This window comes from Ochotona princeps, chromosome X (genome assembly GCF_030435755.1).
Source record: "Ochotona princeps isolate mOchPri1 chromosome X, mOchPri1.hap1, whole genome shotgun sequence".
Classification (NCBI taxonomy): Eukaryota; Metazoa; Chordata; class Mammalia; order Lagomorpha; family Ochotonidae; genus Ochotona; species Ochotona princeps.
The window spans coordinates 43,859,431-43,880,191 of NC_080865.1; the positions used below are offsets into that span (position 1 = coordinate 43,859,431).

General features: G+C 45.9%; 1 protein-coding gene across 2 annotated transcripts in view; it reads right to left on the reverse strand.

Moving 5' to 3' along the window:
• The window catches only part of SLC16A2 (solute carrier family 16 member 2), a 134,301-nt gene extending 114,341 nt beyond the window's left edge, over positions 1–19,960 (reverse strand). Inside the window, exon 1 of one of the 2 annotated variants that reach the window (XM_004592760.3) lies at positions 19,403–19,960. In XM_004592760.3, the coding sequence (XP_004592817.2) occupies positions 19,403–19,835 (433 nt within the window). In that variant the 5' untranslated portion in view covers positions 19,836–19,960. The remainder of the gene's footprint in view (positions 1–19,402) is intronic. The other variant, XM_058658616.1, reaches the window with a different exon arrangement.
• Between the last annotated feature and the right edge of the window lie 801 nt (positions 19,961–20,761).

Consider the following 20,761-nt stretch of genomic DNA (forward strand, 5'->3'; position numbering starts at 1 on the left):
AGGGAGCTGGATTGTAAGTGAAGCAGCTGGGATTCCAAGTAGTGTCCACATGGGATCCCATCATCACTGGAAGAGACTTCATGCACTAAGCCACAACACCAGCCCCATCAAGTTCATGCTTCTTGGGCCCGGCAGCTAATAGTCCTTGCCTTGAATGCACTGGGATCCCATATGGGCACCGGTTCTAATCCCAGCAGCTCCACTTCCCATCCAGCTCCCTGCTTGTGGCCTAGGAAAGCAGTTGAGGACAGCCCAAAGCCTTGGGACCCTGTACCTGCGTGGGAGACCCAGAAGAGGTTCCTGGTTCCCGGCTTCAGATCAGTGCAGCACCGGCCGTTGTGCTCACTTTGGGAGTGAATCATCGGAGGGAAGATCTTCCTCTCTGTCTCTCCTCCTCTCTGTATATCTGCCTTTGTAATAAAAATAAATAAATCTTTAAAAAAAAAGTTCATGCTTCATACCCTTTCAAACATTTAATGTTGGCAGAAACTGTAAAGAAATTGCTGGTTTTTCCTCCAGCACATGGGTCCTGACTTACAGGATTATTGCAACTGTTGCTAGTCTATCTTCAACCAGTGCCAAGTAAATAGTGTAAGAGAGCGTAGGTCTCATTACACATGCCTCAATTTCCTCATGTGTGAAATTAGGTGGTTGTTTATGTGACTGGTCTCTTGAAGTGAAGAGCTTCACAATTCAATGAACCAGGGCCAGGCCCTCCCTTATACATGCTCATGTGCGTGCGTGCGTGCGCGCGTGCGCACACACACACACACACACACAAACTTATTTATCCTCACTACACCACAAAAATGCCACAGTTACATACAGTGGGATATCCTCACAATCCCACTCATACATACTTGCACAACTTTGATATAAACACACACAATACACACACACACACACACTCAGTCTTTTCTGAAGCTGACCACCAAATAAAGCCACTATTAAGGCACTCTTTTATATGTTTATGGACAGTGACATAGGAAGGAAAAGAATTCATATTAGGAATAAACAATCCCTAGTCCTAAAATGGAAAGGCTGAGTCCTCCTGCTCTGTTCTCCCCTGTCCAACTCCAACACACACACTCTCTCTCTCTCTCTCTCTCTCTCTCTCTCTCTCTCTCACACACACACACATTGTTCAAGGTATCTTTCCTGGGAAGCTGGAACGATATGTCCTAAACCTATAATGAAGACACATCTTGGCTTACTTAACACAATTCTAATTGTCTCCGAAAAAAAAAATATTAATAGTGTCATCTTATTTTGCCCTCCCAAACATCCAAGTCTGGAAAATAAATGGGGTAATAACCCTACCTAAATTCCTCCTCACCATGGATCATGGGTGGACTGCCTGGGAAGAGGCACATCACATGAGGCCTGGCCCTGTTCTCTTCCCAGGAACTTGCTCTCTAACCAAATTTGCCTCTTTAGCTCTGTCATTAGGGATTCTTTTTAGTGTTTCAGTCTTACAAATATGCAAAACAGTTTACTGGTCCACATTCCAGAGAATGAGGGGGAGTCTGGGACACTTTATCATGTGGTTTGAGAAGTTTTCCAGCCACCCAAATTCTAGTTGGCCTCAAAATGCACATGAACTCTCCTCCTTTTGATCTTACTTCCTGTTTTATCCCTGACTACATTCCTCCTGCTTCTAGTCCTCAGTACCCTCACTTTCCCCTCCTCTCACTCTGCTCTTCTTCTTTTCTGAAACAGTAGGTGCTGAAGACTCCAGGTTCTCTCTGAAATACAGCTCATGGTAATACTCTCGGCAGCGTTAGGCTCAGAGAATAAAAAAGAGTGGCAAAGGGAAGAGAGGGCACGGATTGAGAAAGAAAGAAGTTCAACTTCATTTAAGTTCTGTTTCTAATTTTCATTAGGCCTGCTACCTAATTTCTTTTAGCTTCAGGGCATGTGGGCCAGTGACTATTTTTGTGGTGGGATTAACTGTGTTTTGAAAAAAAAATCTGAAAATGCTCTCTGCTCTTTTCAAGCATGGCTATAAATACATTGTCCAGGATAGAATTGTAGTGCTATTCACAGAGCAACTGGATAGAGATCCATGTTCTCCAGACATGTGTATACAACACACTGCAGCTTGAAGTTTTGGCAGCAGCTGTGTTAATTTGCAAACAAGATAGAGACAGGAAAGAGGTCCCAAACAATGGCAAAAGGGACATCATTAGTATGAAGTGAGGAAATTTACAAACAGGGCTTTTCTCAAAGTCCTAAAAAACTCGGAAATGTAGGGAGAAGTGGAAGGGTATGATATGCTCAGCTGTATGATGATATGAGACTTACATATATGTACATATACATGCAGAGCTGCATAACGTATCCACCTACATGGAATGTAGAGGTGAGAAGAGAGTCTATTCATGGGGAGAAGTTTGGATGTATACACCTAGGGATGTGTGCTTTTACTTGTTTATGTCATGAGCTCAGGCTTAAACTCAAATATGCACATACGCTTTTGTACATACAAGTGGTTACTTATACATGTGTACATCATGGGTGGTATCTCCATCCAACTGCATATGTGCCATCATATATGCAAGCCTACAGATATGTATGAGGGGTCTTCACAGAGTTAATGCAAGTGTGCATTATGAAAAAACATGTATGGGCTTTGAAATATTTTGCAACACCATAATATATCCCTTTTTCTTTTTTTTATTAATTATTATGCATTATGTGACAGTTTCATAGGCTCTGGGAATCCCCCCACCCCCCCTCCCCTCTGGTGGATTCCTCCACCTTGATGCAGTATTACAGTTCAAATTCAATCAAGAGTCTTTCCTTGCAAACATATACCAAGCATAGAGTCCAGCTACTTATTGTCCAGATGGGTTGAACAGTTTCTTGTGGAGACCATTTCTGGTCCGAAGTTAGAGCTGGTAGAACATAATATATCCCTTTTTCACAGAGAGAGAAAATGAGACTTGGATTGGGTTAAGATTAGAGATCAGACAAAGCCAGGGCTCCAACACTAGTCTATCTCATGTCTTTACACCATTCAACACATGGAGAAGCAAAGCATAGGGAAGTTGAATTTGGGGAATCTTCTTTACGATCTCCCATTCCAAAGCCATCTTTTCCATTAGTACTGTAACAAATTACATTTTTAAAGAAGACAGTCACAAAGTCAGTGCTATTCTCTGTTCAGCCATGGCCTGGAAAGTAGCCTTTGGGTGTTTGGTCCTGCCTGAGATACCGACCAGATATACTTATGAGGCACATGTAAGCCATGACTTCTTTGAGCAAGCGTTCGTTGGTGATACCCTGGAGTTCATGGGGACAGTTCATGGTATCAGGAGCTGGAATAATAGATTTGTTTCCTTTCTATTCTCTCCTGTCACTGCCTGTCAATCTATTTTTCTCTTCTTAAAAGCCGCAGGCTCCCAACATCTGGTCTGACCGGTTCCACCTGAGCCTTCCATGTTTGAGACATTTTGTGAGGAGCACAGGTAGTACGGGCCTGACTAAGCCTGAATGTGAGTGGTGCCACTCTCAGACAAGGCAGAAAATCATCCCATTTGGGGTCTTACTGACCTCCGTTATTTGTACTACCAGGTCCCTCCAACAGTTTGACCAGTAGTAATCAGAAAAATTTTGCTTTGGGTCAATCTTTCCATAGGCAAAATTTAGGTTAAGGTAAAAACAAACAGACAAACGGGATGATATTCTGCCAGTTCAGCCTTCAGACCAGAGATGGTCTCCCCAAGAAACCATTGAATGTATCTGGACAATAAGATGCTGGACTCTATGCTCGGTATATGCCTACAATGAAAGAATCTTGACTGGATTTGAAATGTAATATTGCAACAAGGTGGAGGAATCCACCATGGGGGGAGGGCACGGGGAGGGGATAAGGGAATCCCAGAGCCTATAAAATTGTGCAACAAAACGAAATGTAATCAATAAAAAAAGGCAAACATATGAAAAAAACAACAAAAAAGCACTTTGACTCTTGGGACATGCAACTGTCCTGTTGTTCATTATTTGGATGATTAGTCTTGATCAAGTTGCATAGGATAATGGAGATACTAATCATGACTCTGGGATTTCCAGGATCCGCGATTTGAAGTCCTTGAAAGAGCCGGGAGGCAAGGGAGAGGCTTGATTTCCTGGTCATTTGCAGGTAGAAGATCCCTACCATTTCCCTTTGCTACCATAACTATGTTCAGTTACCTCAACTTGCCACCAACACTTTAATATTATAAAAACTTGCTAATATTTAGAGCTTCCTAAAGAGGATTTTATTGGAGACTTACAGGCATTTGTCCTCTCCTCCCCCTAGCTCCAGAAATGCATCATCTTCCCAAGTAATAGAAAGTCCCAAACAGCAAACCCCTCATAGGGGCTAGCAGGGTACATTCTCAGGAGATGGGTTGCAGAGGACCTTGTTGGCAATGGAATCAATTAAGTTCAAAGTTGTTGCTTGTGGATGTGAAGACCACTCACATGATTAATTCATAAGGAGGAGCTTACAAGGTTGGCATTGCCTGTGCAGGATTAGCTGACAAGTGGGTTAAATATGATCTTAGGGCACCAAAGAAGTATGTATTTCATAATGAGAAAAGTGCAAATTTAATGAACAGTTCAGAATTTGGCAGTCACAAAGACAGTACTTGGGACCTGTAACAGGTCTTAGTCTGGTTCTTGGCAGGACCAACATCATAGCAGCCTGGATGGTACCTTAATAACAACATGCCTATACCCCAGAATTCCTGACAGAGTAACACTGAGCTCCCTTAGGTTCGCAATAGGTCACACTTGTTCTCTGAAGCTCAACAATACAGACTCATGGGCTGTAATATACCAGGTAGATAAGAAGAATATCAAACATAAATGCAGTATGTACAGTTGTCAGAACTGTTCTAGGCTGGCTTAGACGGACATATACATATCAATTCACTTAACAACCCTATGTGGTAAATACTCTTTTACTCTTCTTTTACAAATGAGGAAATAGGGGAGTAGATTTAATCCCTTGTCCAGGATTTTCTAGACAGTTTGGCTCCAGGGTGCTCACTCAGGTGGATTCCATGAGAGAATGATCCTCAATGGTATCTCACTCATAGGACACGGTCCTCTTTTTAAAACAAAGCCAAGGTCTTACAAAATGATCTTAAAAGTAGAGACTACTCAGGAGACATTTCCATAGATGTTGACTCAGTATATCACACTCTGGCGCCACCAAATTCCAGCTTCTCATTGAGGATTGCTCACTTGCGTGCATGCACTTTATCTTTGCCTTTCTGAAAAGAAGTCTCTAAGGAGATGGATAGAACCCATAGAGTATCTACCCTTTCCAAAACTCAACTTTGTTCAAATCTGGGTCTGTTTTCCATCTTCATCAGAAGTTTGTCTTTTCCACTCACTATCACACCACTTTCAGTAACCCTCACCTCCTGGCCAGGAAGTTCCCAAGGTCTCCTTGGTTCACAAAAGCCATTGGTTCTTAGGACTACTCAGCCTGTGAGAAGTCCAACATTCTCATATAGAAGGGGAGAAATTTCAATTCTAGAAAGAGGAATAGACTTAGCATAATCACAAAGACAGCCAAGAACAGAGCCAGCATCAGAGCTCAGGTCTGACACCCAGTCCAGGGTTCCTTCTACAAAATTTTATTTTAAAACTTTATGTATTTATTCTCATTTATTGGAAAGGTTGAGAGACAGAGACAGAGTGATTCCCCATTTTTGGTTCATTCCCAAATTGGGTTCAACTGACAGGGTTGAACCAGATTAAAGCCAGGGTCCTAGAATTCAAATCCAGGTTTGCCACATGGGCAGCAGGGACCCAACTAACTAATCTATCACTGCCTTCCAGGCTGCACATTAGCAGGAAGCTGGAATCAGGTGTAAGTCCAGGACTCAAATCCAAGCGCTCCCACATAGGATGTAGACACCAAAAGCAGCATCTTAACTGCTACACCAAGTGCCTACCTCTAGTCCTTCCTTGATCGCAGCTAGCAGGTGTTAGCTATTCCTACATCCTTTCTTTCAAGATATTTATTTCCAGGGCCCTAAATTTTGTAACTCCCTTGTTATTTGTTCCATCAATAATATACTGCTTCTTACTCATATATTTAAGCATCATACTGTTATCAAGTTTAGGGGATAAAAAGTCTATTGACGCGCAGTTGTCCTATTTCTGCTCCTATGGCATATGGAATTGGGAGACCTTGGTTCTAGTCCCAGCTAAGCTAATCATTGAATGTGTGATCTTAGACCACCTGTTTGCTGTTAATCTGATGTCAACTTTCTGCAACTGTGAAATGACAATACAAATGTCTACACAACCCTTCCTTTGGACAAACTTACCCCTAACTAATACAAACATGTTCATTTTTTCTTTTCCTAGAACTCTTCAACACAGCACTTGAGGTGACCAAAGAGGATGATACAGGATGAAATTCAATTGAGTATTTTATTTCATGAAGAATCTGTATTGCAGGGATCAATATAAACTAAAATGTAAACTACCATGTGCCACACACAGAGGATTTTTCTTTCCCACTCTGATAGTCTTTCCTCTCCTGGAGCTCATGGGATCTGCATATCAGTTTGGGGCCTGGGGGCGGGGGGGAGAGCTGAGAGCTGCTCATATGTACCTTCTCCCACTGAGACCTCTTAGGAAAAACGCCTGCATACAGAAAGACAAAAACTGCAAGTTCTCATTTATGTGGCCCTTGAACAAATTGATTTCATAGAAGCTGAAAGCAGAACAATGGTTACCAGCAGCTGGTAAAGGGGTAGAAGAGAGGAGAATGGACAGAGGGTGGGTAATGCGAATAGATGCTTAGTTGAATACAGGGACTAAGTTCTGATACATTCTAGCACAGTTGGATAACAATGGTTGATGGTGATTCATTGTATGTTTTAGAATAGCTAGTAGAGAGAATTTTATAACACAAAAAAAGTTTGTGGTGTTAGATAGGCCAGCTACCATGACCTGGTCCTTACATACTACAGCAGTATTTCAAAAAGTGTGTTGAAAATGTAATTAAAATACAAGTTGATTTTGGTGCAAAAAGTTTTGAAATCCGTGTACAGTTTTTCATAACACACATTTTCCATGAATTTTTTCAAGACTTCTCATATACACAAGTATTGAAATACCACACTGTACCTATAAATATGTACAACTATCATAAGCCATTTAAAATTTCTTTAGGGATTAAAAAAAAGGAGGAACAGAAAAAGTGTCCAGCCTGTTGACATGAAGGAGCAGGTGGTGTGAACTGAGCCAGCTGGGCTACAAGCCATTTGCAGGCATCTCATTGTGTGGCCCAGTGCCCAGACATCCCCTTGCCTTGTGCCCTTCTCTACAAATGTCCTCAGTACTTTCCTCTTCTGCCCCTCCACTCCACCCCACCTGCTGGGCCTAATGGGGAACAGTGACTCACTGAGCTCCCACAGAGCAAAGAGCTAGAATCTTAACAACAACCATACTGTCTAGTTCTCAATCCCCACTGCACCACTGTCCAGCTCTCCACTTAGTGGAACCAGATTTCAAGTTTCAACTCTTCCAGCAGATCTTCTTCGGTTCCTCTGGCCGTTCCTTACCCTCCTCTTCCACATCAACACTTGGAACTCACTTCCTATTTAATGTACACATTATTTTACGATTTAGCAGCAATCTGTTGTTGTTTGGTATGTTACGCCATCTCAGAGAAATTATAAAGTTCATGAGGGATTTGGTTCCTTCTCTTCTTTGAATCAAGAGATGTGGAGGGCCAAGTGCGATAGCCTAGTAGCTAAAGCCCTCACTTTGCATGTGCCAGGATCCCATATGGGTGCCGGTTCGTGTCCAGGCTGCTCCACTTCCCATCCAGCTCCCTGCTTGTGGCCTGGGAAAGCAGTTGAGCATGGCCCAAGGCCTTGGGATCTTGTACCCACATGGGAGACCCAGAGGAAGCTCCTGGTTCCTGGATTCAGATCAGCTGATCTCTGGTCATTGGGACCACTTGGGAAGTTAATCAGCAGATAGAAGATCTTTCTTTCTGTCTCTCCTTCTCTCTGTAAATCTGCCTTTCTAATAAAAATAAATAAATGTTTTTAAAAGGTGGGGATGTAGAACACTGGTGAGCAAGGAGAAAGACACACACTTTCTGAATCTTTAGTATGAGGGAACTTCAAAAGGTTCATGAAGAACAAAATAAAAAGATGTAAGTTGTAGTGTAAACATTTTAGAAATCTATGTGTAGTTTTTTCATAATATTATTTTCCATGAGTGTTGTGAATATGCCTTCATATGTATCAGGCTGTATGCTAAATGTTTTACATGTCTCATCTTATTTAATTTCCATATCAGTAATAATAGATGCTATTATTGCCCTTACCTTACAATACGAGAAGACTCAAACTCCAGAAGATGAAAACCTTCTCAAGGCCAGCCATGCGATAAACAATTTGAATCTAGTGACTGCACAGCCCACAGTGAGAGACTATTAATGGGAGTATTTGTTGTAGCAATTAAGGTACTGCTCGGGACGCCTTTATCCCATACCAGAGTGCCCAAGTTTCATGTCCCAGCTCTGCTTCTGATCCCAGCTTCCTGCTAATGTGCACACTTGGAAGCAGACAACATGGCTCAAGTACTTTGGTCCTTGCAACCCATGTGGGAGACCTGGATTAAGTTGTAGGCCCCTGACTTTAGACTCACACAGTCATGGCTCTTGCAGGAATTTATGAAATAAACTAATGGGTGAAAGATTCTCTCTCTCTCTCTCTCTCGCTCTCTCTCTCTGCCTTGCAAACAAATATAAATAGAACATTTTTAATTTCTAACAGCTTGATCAATTACATTATGAACTATCCATATGATAGGTGGTGCACTCAGATAAAACAGGACATAAATGTGTAACAAAATACATTTTAAATAGAAATAACAAGATAGAGAATAAGGTGGATTATAATCTACCATTTGTACTTTCATAGCAGGGTATACACACACACACACACACACAGAGTTGTGAATGCACAAAATATCTTTGGGAAGACATACCAGATAACACTGGTGTCACTGACAGAGGGAAACAGTGCAGCTGGGAGACAGAAGTAGGAGGGAGACTGTTCACTGTCACACCTTTGGCTTTTGTCTCATACCTTTCCACAAAATACTGCTTGGGGAGTTGACTCAAGAAAAGTTCAAGGAGACAGGTAGGGGATGGTACACCAGTGCTTGAGGTAGGGACCGCCCATCATGCTAGCAGCCCAGCCCTTATACCCATTACCCAACCCTCTTACAAATTAGCTGCAACTACTGCTACCTACTCGTGCCAGTGACTAAGGTCACATCTTCCAGAACCCACTTCTCTTGCTGTAAGGGGGAACCAGGATGGGAGTGAAGAGCAGCGCAGTGGTCCAGCAGTCTAATCCTCCACCCTGTGGCACTGGCATCCTATATGAGTGTCGGCCTGTGTCCCCACTGCATTACTTCCCATCCAAATCCCTGCCTGTGGCCTTGGAAAGCAGTAAAGGATGGCCCAAGGCCTTGGAACCCTGCACCCATGTGGGAGACCCAGAAGAGACTTCTGGATTCTGGCTTGGATCAGCTCAACTCTAGCCAGTTTGGACATCTGGACAGTGGATGAAGATCTTCTCTTCCTATTTCTCCTTGGCTCTCTGTAAAATCTGCCTTTCAAATAAAAATAAAGTCATCTTTAAAAAAGAAAAAAAAGAGGGAACCAGAGACAGTGGGATCAAATGATCTTCAAAATGCCTTCCTGCTCAGACATTTAAATAGATGAAAACCAACACATTGAATCCTACCATTTTAAATCTTAGTCTTCATAATGGGCTTGGAGGTTTTGTATTTCTGTTTGCAACGAAAAAGAGGAATATTCCCATTCTTATTCACCAACTTGCTAATCATAATGGAAGCTTTGTAAATGGCCATTAAAATGCTTGCTCAAAATTGTTACTGTGGTCGTTCTTTGTGAAGGCCACAATCCCTTCTGTGCCCTCTGTTCTTTGGGGCTATCCTGTTTAGAGCATAAGGAAACTGGCCCACTCCAAAGTTGAATAGAAAGAAGCAAGGCCCCCATGCTTAAGGTCCCCTGGCCTAGACCTTCTGACCCTAAATATCCCTTTCCTTCTTCCTCACTATCCTCAGGAGAACAGAGGTTCTGTAAGAGACCCTTAGGAGGAAATGACACCTTAACCCCACCCTATGCCTCCGCCCCCTACTCCTAGTAGCTCCTACTACAAAACTCTACCCTTGAGTGGTAGGGAGGTTTACGAATTCTTGCCAAGTGCTGTAAATATTTCAACATGCCTTGTTTCCTTGAATGTATATGACCTGGGATCTGGCCCCTCCTCTCCCTGGGCTCTCAGAGAGCTAAGAAACAAAGAAAACAGACAGTCCACAACTGCAGGACACCCGGGTCAAATTGCAGAATACAGAAGAGACATGGGGAAGAGAAGGAGTGGGGTGATGGGAGGTGGGAAGATCCATTTACAGAAGGAGAGGACAACTCCATTTCTTGGGGCTGGTAAAGGATAGTAACAGCAACAATCACCACCTCTGCACAATTTGCTAGATTCTTCACATGCGTGTAGTCTCATCTGACCCTTTGCAGTCCTATCCACACAAACATTGTTCATCTCCTTCCGTAGAGCAGAATACTGAAGCCCAGAAAGGTTATATGCTTTGTTCAGAGACACTTTCTCTGGTCCTTCCTGGACTCAAAGATCCTGGGTGGAGTCAGATGGGAAGTGAGAGGAGTACACCATGTATCACGAGATCATCAATCTTCTGTTTACTAAACTTCCTGTGGATCATGTCTTTCCCTTAGTCATAAGGAGGCCTGGAGGCTACAGGAATGAAAAGCCAGGCCACAGTAGTCTTCCTTGATAGCTCCTTCATAACATTACTATTGGGTGATATCTAAAAGCAGGAGTTCTGGATTCTGATCATCTGGCTCCAAATTCTGACTCTGTCATGTGATGTGTGAGTCGGAGCAAGTTATTTAACTTCTGTGGCTCTATCTGTGAAATGGAAGAAATAATGGTACCTACCTCCTAGGGTTGCTAAGAATTGAAAAAGTGGCCAGGGTATGGCATAGCACATAAAGCTACCGCCTTGATGTTGGCATCCTATATGAGCACAAGTTCAAGTTCCAGCTGCTCCACTTCAGATCCAGCTCGTAGCTAATGTACTTGGAAAAGCAGCAGAGGCCCAGGTGCTTGGGTCCCTGCACCCATGTTGGAGACATTGGTGGCTTATGTTTGGCTTTAGCCTGGCCCAGTCCTGGCTCTTGCAGTCATCTCAGGAGTGAACCAGCAGATAGAAGGTCTTTCTTTCTTTCCCTCTTTCTCTGTGACTCTGTCTTTCAAATAAATAAGATTAATCCTTAAAAAAAGAAAGTGAATTAGTACATATAAAGTGTTTAGTATAGTGCATCACAAGAGACATATGTGAAGTAAACTTTGAATATTATTATTATCACGTTTACTATTGCTATTAGGGCACTGGGCAGAAGTAAGAAAATCTCAGCAAGCAATGCAGTTTTTCCTCCAGCGGGAAGAAAAGTTTATAGGATTGTATCACTTTTCTGCCCACTCACCCTTGGGATTAGTAACAGTCTGACACAGAGACGTGGACTATGAACAGAGGAAGAGTTCTTTTTTATTCGACTATCATTTTTTTTAAATTATACAAAATGAATACAAAACTAAATTATACAAAACTGCACATGTTTCACAGTGCAGTTTCAAAAGCCTAGGGCTTCTTCCCTCCCAACTCCCCTAAAAGAGTTCTTTTGGAGAAACTCAATGACCTGAACAAGTGACTGAACCTATGACCTTAGTCTTCTAGGCACCATGTTCTAAGTAGCTGTGTTAATTGGCCAGGACAGACACCACACACCCAGATTCACACACGTACACGCAAGTCTGGACACATGGATACAAGCACTTACCCTTCCAGCCTGGGTAAGAGGGTGGGCGGGCAGATCCACAGGACAAACTGGGCAAAAGAATTGTGTGTAGACTAGGGACTTGTTTAGCAACATTTCCCTTCCTCTCTTTTCCTCGGCCACAAAGAAGCAGGAGACTAACTAACTTGGGAACTTCATGTCCCTTTTTCCACCTTCCCTAAAAGCACTTTTGATCGTGGTTAGCACTTGAGTATCTGTCTTTTCCAAATTTGCTGACTCCTCTACAACAGTTGCTAGGGGCTCAAAAAAGGACCAAAGCAACTGGAGCTAACCAATCTGAAAACTCTGGGGATTCAACTGATCTAGCAGACACAGGGGACAGTGGTGGTGAGGATTTGAAAAGAAGGAGACAAGTGGCCAAGACCCTGCCACAATGTTATTTCCTACACCAGGATTCTGGGGCTGTGGAAAGAACAAAAATGTTTTGTCTCATAGTAGCCACCTCACTGCAAAATCCAGGGGTGATAGCATCCACTCTTGAGTGTTTCACAGAGTGCTCGCTTCGGCAGCACATATACTAAAATTGAGTGTTTCATAGAAATCGCCTTTTGTCCAGAAAGTGGTGAGCAAGAAAAGGCAGAAAAGAATAAAAAAAAAAAAAAATTAAAAAAAAAACAGGGGGAATGCCTCCATAGGCTTTGTAAGGAATTAATCTGAGATCCCACCTGGAGTTGAGCTTTTATGATATCCTTAACCCCAAGGAGCACTAGAGAGGAAGGGAAGAGAGTAAATAATACTAGGAGGAAAGGGGGTGGCACATTTAGCAAGTGTGATCAAAATGCTTCGTGAAAATAGGAGGGACTGAGAAAACATGTTGTTAGGGCAGCCAGTTCCAACCCTTCCTTTCCTATCTACCCCGGAAATTGGAGCAACATAGACAGAGGAACATAAAGCTGCCACTGCAGCAGGCCACATTTCCCCATCCACAAATAGGTGCCAAATGACTTCACATTGGCAGCCACAGCACCCACCTTCAGGGCAGATGATTAAATGTCTCCAGGCCTAGTTCTCTGTCACTAAAAAAACCAAGAGAGGGCTGGGGTGGCCTAAATCCTCTTTCCAGCAACCTTTGAATATTGAGAGGATAAAGACAGGTAAAAACTTGTAGTTGTTACTTCACAGTTCTACCATTGGGGGAGTTGCAAATGGGCCCAGGTCAATAGATACAACTCAAGCTGGCCATACTCTTTCCACCACCCTCACCTAGTAAGCTTTTCACTCTCAGTACTTTGTACTCATCTCCCTTATCCCTACAGAGGTTTCTATGACATTAAATCTGATTCTGGAGACAGATGAAACAAAACTTCTTTCTGATACAATATTCATAGTCCATGGCTTGGGGTGCTGTGTGTGTTTGTGTGTGTGTGTGTGTGTGTGTGTGTGTGTTTTGAAAATCTTTTCTCTAGGGTTTATTAATCCCCAGATGAGACAATTCCTTTCAAGACAGGAAAGCCCACTCCATTATTCACGCAATTTGAAAAGAGCGAATGATTCTTTCTTTTCAAAATGTAACATAACAAACAAAACAATGCTGGTGAGAGAAGTAGTGCATCCCCCTGGGAAACTGGTGTGCTCCAAAGGTTGGGTTTGCATCCTTTATGCATTTCTGCAAATGTTGACATTCCAGCTGCTTGTTTATTCTTCATGGGGCTGGAGGAAATATTGCCAATGACAAGAAAGCATAAATCTTGGGAACAGGAGAGAGTGTTCTGTGCCTGAACTTCAGTAGACACACTGTCAGCCAAGTCCTGAGTGAAGCTGAAGTTGACCAGAGCCTGGAGCCTCAACAGGGCCTTCTTCAGAAACACAAACAGCAATGTTCCTTGCCTCCATCACAGCACCAGGCAGCATCCTGGAGCTGGCTAGCTGAAAAAGCCCTGCCTGAAGCCCCCTTTCTGAAGCTCTCTGTATTGCATTTAGGAATCTTGGTTGAGTTTTCTAGTCTGAACCACCAGCCAACAAAGGTCATACTGACCATACATTTCTGAGGAATGAGAGTGAGCTGTGGGGAATTAAATTCCAAGACAGAGGTCCAAACTGAGGCCTGAGGAAACACCTACATTTTGATGCTTTTGAGGAATACATTCAAAACCTAGGAAACAGCAATAGTCAAGCCCATCCTGCTAGCCAGTAGCAAGCAAACTTTGGAGAGCTTCCCTTGGAGGCTGAGTTTTGTGCCAAGTAGAGGGTTGTGGGTGAAGCAGCTGTGTATCCTGAGTAGCCCTATACTCTGTGTAAAAAGTGCTGGGTCTTTTTAGCCACATCCTTATGCATGGGCAGACCAATAGTCTTTAAATGCAGGCGACATGGGGAGAATGATAGCTACTTGGCCTTCCCTTGCTTTCCTAATTTCCTCCCAATCCATCCTCAACCCCATTCAGTCAGCTTAACAAATTTTCATTTCTCCGAATGAGTCAAAATTCATACCAAGAGAATAAAGAAAGACATATCCATTATTCTAGGATGGAGTGGCAGGATTAGAAAGCTTAGAAAGCTTGTGTACTTAAACTCTCTCATTCTGTAGATAGATAATCTGAGATACAGGGAAGTAAAGTGCCTGTTTGAAGTCACACAGCAACTTAGGAGCACAGTTTTTCTACCCACCTCCCAACTACTGCCTAGCTAACATCCCTGAAATCACCAGCTTTGGTGTGGGGGGCAGGGAGCGATGTCCAGGTTTGGCTTGAGGTCTAGCTTTCTGTAGACTTATAATGAGCATTTGAGGCCAGCTACCCCAGCTCCAAATGTGTCCCGCTGGGGGGGGTTCCCAAATGCTCCAAACTCTAATTCTCACCCCCTTCCAGTTTGAGCCAAGATCACAGTTTGGCATCCAGTTTGCTTGTAAAGAGGCAGAGGAGTGACTTGAAAGATGTTTGGTCAATGGCATCAGAGCAGGCTTTGAGTCAACCTGATCTAGCTCTGCTGGATGGTAGGCAAAAGCCTCCAGCCAAAATCAAGTGATTGGCAGATTTGCTTAAAAGATACCTTAATCTCAAAGTCGGCAATTTCTTGGTTATCTCAGTGAAACACTAAGCCAAGGAATGAATGAAAAGCCCCTAAGAGGGCAATGAAAAGACAGCCTACTCTGCCAATGGCCCCACCCATCCATCCATGGGACTCTTGGCTCATCTGAAGGCAAAGTGGATCACTCTTTTCCATGCTGGAAAAATTCTGTCTCCCTCATAGTACCCATCAATTTGAACTATCTTGTGTCCAGGTAGCAAATCCTGCTGACCATTGTCCCTTTTCCTGGCAGTAAGAGCCCTAACCCAGCCACCCTCTTGGGAGTTTACAAGAACCATGCTTATAAATTGTCTAATAAAAAGTGCCTCTCATCATATTTTATAGCTCATTGCCAGACTGGTAGTCAGGGTAGAAAGTGCAGAGTTTGCTCTGAAGCACTCTCTAAAAAGATTTATGCTTGGGGCAATCATTGGGCCTAGTGATTAAAACACTTTTTGTAGTGCCTACATTCCATATCAGAGTGCCTGGGTTCTAGTCCCAGCCAACCTCTCAATTCCAGCTTCCTGCTAATGTGCACCCTGGGAGGCAGCAGGTGATGGGTCTAAGTACTTGGATCTATGCCACCCAAATAGAAGATCCATATTAAGATCCTAGCTCCTGGCTTCATCCCAGCCCAGTCCTAGGTGTTGGAGCCATCTGGAGAACAAATCACAGACGAGAGTTCTCTTTTAGTCTCTATTTCTCTGCATATCTCTCCTTGTCTTTCTAATTCTGTCTCTAAAAGAAGTAAAATGCATTTAAATTTTTTGTAAATCCTTAAACTTGGAGCCAATAATAGCAATTCTGGCTTGTTCTGTCTTATCAGACCCCTCAAAGATTCCACTGGTTGGTTGGGCCTGTAATCAATGCCACCTTACTTCTTTCATCCTCTGTTCTCTAAAATGCTCCCCTATCATCCCAGAAAACTATGCCAAGTCCAAACGTTTCACAAAATTGCCTGGTTACCTGCTGCCCTATCTGCTGCTTGTTCTTTACTGGGGAATTCCACAATGTCCCACAATCTCTGCCACACAATTTAGGCTCATTTAATTCTTGCTCTTTTCCCCTAATCCAGACCTTGGTCACTTGCTTTATTCTCAAGAACCTTTTGTTTGCTAGTCCCTCTGGGGAAAGTGGGTTTTCTTCAAAATAGATGAAGAGAGTGGGACACGGTATACTGCCAGATACACCACAGAGCTATATCCATCAGAGTCCACAATGTCTGGGCCTTCCTTGCTTTTTTTTTTTTTTAATTGGAAAGGCAGATACACAGAGAGGAGGAGAGACAGAGTAAGATCTTCCGTCCAATGATTCACTCCCCCAAGTGGCCGCAACGGCTGGAGCCGAGCCAATCCGAAGCCAGGAGCCTGGAGCTTCTTCCAGGTCTCCCACACAGGTGCAGGGTCCCAAGGCTTTGGGCCGTCCTCAACTGCTTTCCCAGGCCACAAGCAGGGAGCTGGATGGGAAGTGGAGCTGCCGGGATTAGAACCTGCGCCCATCTGGGATTCCAGTCGAGGACTTTAACCACTACACTATCACGCCGAGCCCCCTTGTTTGCTTTAGTATGGCCTAATTTCCATTTCCCTTCTTCCTTCTGAGGCCTTCTAATGCTCACAGGCCCCTAACATGGAGTTATTCGCCTTAGATTCATTAAGTACCTTGACTCAAGTCAATCAGCACAGTTCAATTGTTACAATGCTATTCGGCCCAGACAAAAAGGAACTGGAATTGAAAGGTACTTTCAAACACTAAGTTTGTAGATTTTTGAAGATAGAAGTCACATCATGCATTAATAGAAATGATCAAGGCACCGACATGCTAGAGGGGTCCCCAAAATGGCCATTGAACATAGACTGATAGACAGTAGCAAATGCCTATTGGCTTCTTCTATCCTTTTGAGGCATCCGGACTATGACACAGAATGCTGGGAATTATTTTGGTCAACTGTGGAAAGTGTTCTCAGGCTGAGACGTTTAGAATCTCAGGGTCCGAAAGGTTGCTTAGGCAAGTTGAAGAGTTTGAGAAAGGTAGTGCTGGGGGATGAGATTTTTCTAGAAGCTTTTGAATGTGGAAGGGTGTTCCTGATTTTTCCAAAATAAAAACTGAGGTGTTCCGGAGAGTATCCAGTGGCAAAAATAACTTCAGTGAATTCAAGATACACCACAGCAAGGACCCAAGCCAAAGTATTCTAAGACCCTGGGGACTTAGAAAATTCCTTTCTGTTGCTTCCTGACCTACAACGCAACATCATTTAAACCAGTAACCTCAGCCCCTAAGTGGACTTGTCCTGGGTCAGAGTACATGCAACAGCTATACCTGTGCAGAGACCACTCCACTACTGCCACACACGCACACACACACCCTACACACATGCATACACACACCCACACACACACACATACACACACACTCTGCTGCACTCTGAATTCTTGACCGGAAAGTCTCAGGCAGCCCTCCCCCTGAGTCCCCTATGATCACCTACTTTGAAGTCTGTTCCCCAGCAGTGAACCTCTTCCTGGTAAAATGGTAGTTTTTCCAAGTTTTTTTTTTTTTTTTTTTTTTTTTTTTTTTTTTACACACTCCTGAGGCCTCAGTTTTAAGCCTGCTCAGCAAGCATAAAGGCCAGGGCCTAGCTTAGCTCAGCCAGCACGGCTGTGCCATCAAGTTTCACCCACACTTTGCCACTGATCCCAAAGGCCAGCACCCTGCCTTCAGCTACAGAGCACTGCCCAGCAGGTGCCCCCTTGAGGTAACCTAGGCAACAGCCTGAGGCCCTACTCTGGCTGTCTTCCCAAGAATCCCTGGACTTTATCAAGGGGGCAGGGGAGAAGGGGAGGGGTGAAACAGTGGTCTCTGGAGTGAGTGTGGCAGCGACTTTCCCTCAACAAGTTGCTGCACACAGTACAGGAACGCCCTCCATTCCAGCGTTGGGAGGCCTACATAGTCTTGAGACTGCCCTTGACAGCCGTTGACACACTCTCAAATTTTCTACAACTGGGGCCTGCACACTGCAGCTGTGCCAATGGATCATAAGGTTGGAGGCACCAAGAGTCAGAAAGTCCTTTCTGCCTGGGACATTCCACTGAAGCTGCTAGCTGAACATGCGGGAGTGCTAGCTTGAGAGCGGTGGGACAGGGTCTCCAAGGACCCCGGGAATCCACAGGTGGATGCCCTAGAGTTCAAGACTTTGTTTACTTTATAATTCCCATTGGATGGCAGCAGAAGCACCTGCTGGTGCCCCAGGACAACACTTGGGAAAGCCTTAGAGCGGGTAGTTGGCGAACGCTGGGCAAGGGGTTTGAGTCCAGTTGTCCTGAGGAGCCACGAAACGGAACAAGCCTTGCGGGAACAAGCCTTGTGAGGCAGGACATCCCGGCTTGTCTCCCGAAACCTTTCAGCAGACCAGCTGGGGGCTTCGCTGGTGGCTTACTGGGAAAGCGGGATGGCTCCTTTGAGTTCTAAAAGTTCAACAGGCGGTCTCAAGGCCAGGAGCACGCATGCCTAAAAGCATTTGAGCCGCCGGCCTGGAGGCTGTGCCCTCTGCCACCACACTCCTGGTTTTAGGGAAAAGAGAGCAAGTCGGCCTCAAGCGACAGTGGCGGTGGCCGGGCCGGCATTCCGGCTTCAGGCCGAAAAGAGGCACCCGGAGGACAGCGGGGGAAGCTCCGGCTTTGCTGAGGTTGGGGGCGGTGCAGAGCGAGTGGCAGGGCCTCCTCACGCCTCCCAGACCGCTTCGGGGCTCAGCTCTGAAAGGCACGGAGATCTGTTGGCTCCCCCAAGGCGGTGGAGGCTGCAGGGGCTCGGCTGGGCCGTAACTGTAAGACATCCTCATTCGCACTCCCTTCCTCCCACTCTCCTCTTTCCTCCTGCAGATGCACACGGCTGCCTCGTGTTCGCTCTCAGCCAACAGTCACCAACTCTCCTAAAATGTTTCTGATAAGAGAACACCTCAGCTCCCCCCCAAAAGGAATGGAGGGCTGCTGCGGGGATCGGAGCAACCACGCTTCTGTCCACAGCCTGCCCCACCTCCCAACATTCCCCCTCCCAACCCCCACTTCGTGATTTCACCACCTCGCCATCCCATTCAAAATTCCAGCAAATTGGGTTCCTCCCCCCCAGCATAAATGAGCAAAGTACTTAAGACAAATCGTGAAGGTGTGTCTGGATTTGTCCCAGAGCCAAAAAATTCACCACTGCCTGTGATCAGTTCCCACCTCTGGGACGCCTTGCTCCCATCTCGGCAGCCCAGGCAGCCCAGAACCCTACAGCTCGCGCCGTAGCAGAGCCATGGATGAGCCAGGGGCGAGGGGAAAGAATAGGAACTGCACGTTGAAGGGTAGCGGGGAGGCGGGGGAGGAGATGTCTGGGACCCGGAGGTATGGGGTCAGTGGCAGCCAGATCAGACACCCTTGCCGAGTGCCAGGTGAGACGCGTGGGGCCACTCACCTGCTTGGAACTCTACTTGGCGATTTTTCTCTTTTTCCTCCTCTAGCAGCATGGAGTAGAGGATCCCGACGGAGTTATGGATGCCGAAGATGGAACCGTTGCACCAGGTGGCAGCGAATACCACCATCCAGCCGAAGCCACCTTCGGGAGGCTGGAAGCCACGCGCAGTGCCGCGGGTCTCCACTGTGGGCGTGGGCTCGGGTTCGTGCACCATGGGCTCGGGCTCAAACTCCAGCTCCCGCAAAGGAGCGGGGTCCGGCAGGGGCTGGGGCTCTGGTTGGGGCTCGGGCTCGGGTTGGGGCTCGGGCGGGGGCACTGGCACTGGTTCGGGCTCAGGCTCCGGCTCCGGGTTACCCACCGGCTCCCGCTGTTCCTGGTCTGTCTCTTGCCAGGGCCCCTTAGCTTCCTCGCTCGCCGGGCTTTGCAGCGCCATCGCGGCGGGATGACTGTGGCTGCTCCGGCTGGAGGAGCCGCTGTGTGGCTGGTACTTGTTTCTGCTGCTGCTGCTGCTGCTGCTGCTGCTCGGAGCGCTGCCGCCGCCTCCTCCTCCTCCCGGCTGCTTGCCCCAACTGGCCAGCCTGTCCCGCGACAGACGGTCCCTCGAGCCCTTTCCTCCTCCTCCCCCATCTACCCCCCTCCTCCTCTCCCCATGTCATCTCTCTCTCCTCCCCCTCCTCGTCCTCCCTCCCACCTCTTCCTCCCTCAACAGGCACCCGCTACAGCCTCGTTCTTCTTCCCAGCCCTTCTTCCTCTTACTCGCTTACCTACTACTGTAGCAGCTGCTGTCTCCCCCAAACTTCCCTTCCAAACTACTGAATCCTGCCTTCTTTGTCCAGATGCCCAGGAAAGGCAGAGGTAAAATAGGGAAAAGGGAGCACAAACTGTCGCGTCCGCTGCCTTCTCCTCCCCACGGTCTCCAGAAACCAGCATTGATTAACCCCAAGTCTCTAGGGAGGACCCGCCTATTCTCCGCTCCCATTCCCTCCTTCCTCACAGGCAGCCTGCAAGTGGAGTGGCCCTGGAGACCCCAAACCAAAAGGCGGCCCCACGAGGGACCCCACTCTGCCCTCGGGAGTCCCCCTTGGGCTTGAGGGGGAATCACCTGGAATGGACAGCCTATGCTTCAGACAGAGGGTGGGCACAATCTTCTCGAATCCCAAAACGTTGCCCCCCACCGTCCTGAGAACCGTCCCCCGCCCCCCGCCCAGTCTCCCCTTACCTCCCCCCGCCCTTCCCGGCAAATCCCTGGCGGGGCCGGGAGGGGAGGAGGCGCCCCGCAGCAGGCCCGCCTCTCCGGGCAGTCAATCAGGGCTTTGTTTGCGCCAACCTGGAGCCCGAAGGAGCCGCTGAGGGCTGGGT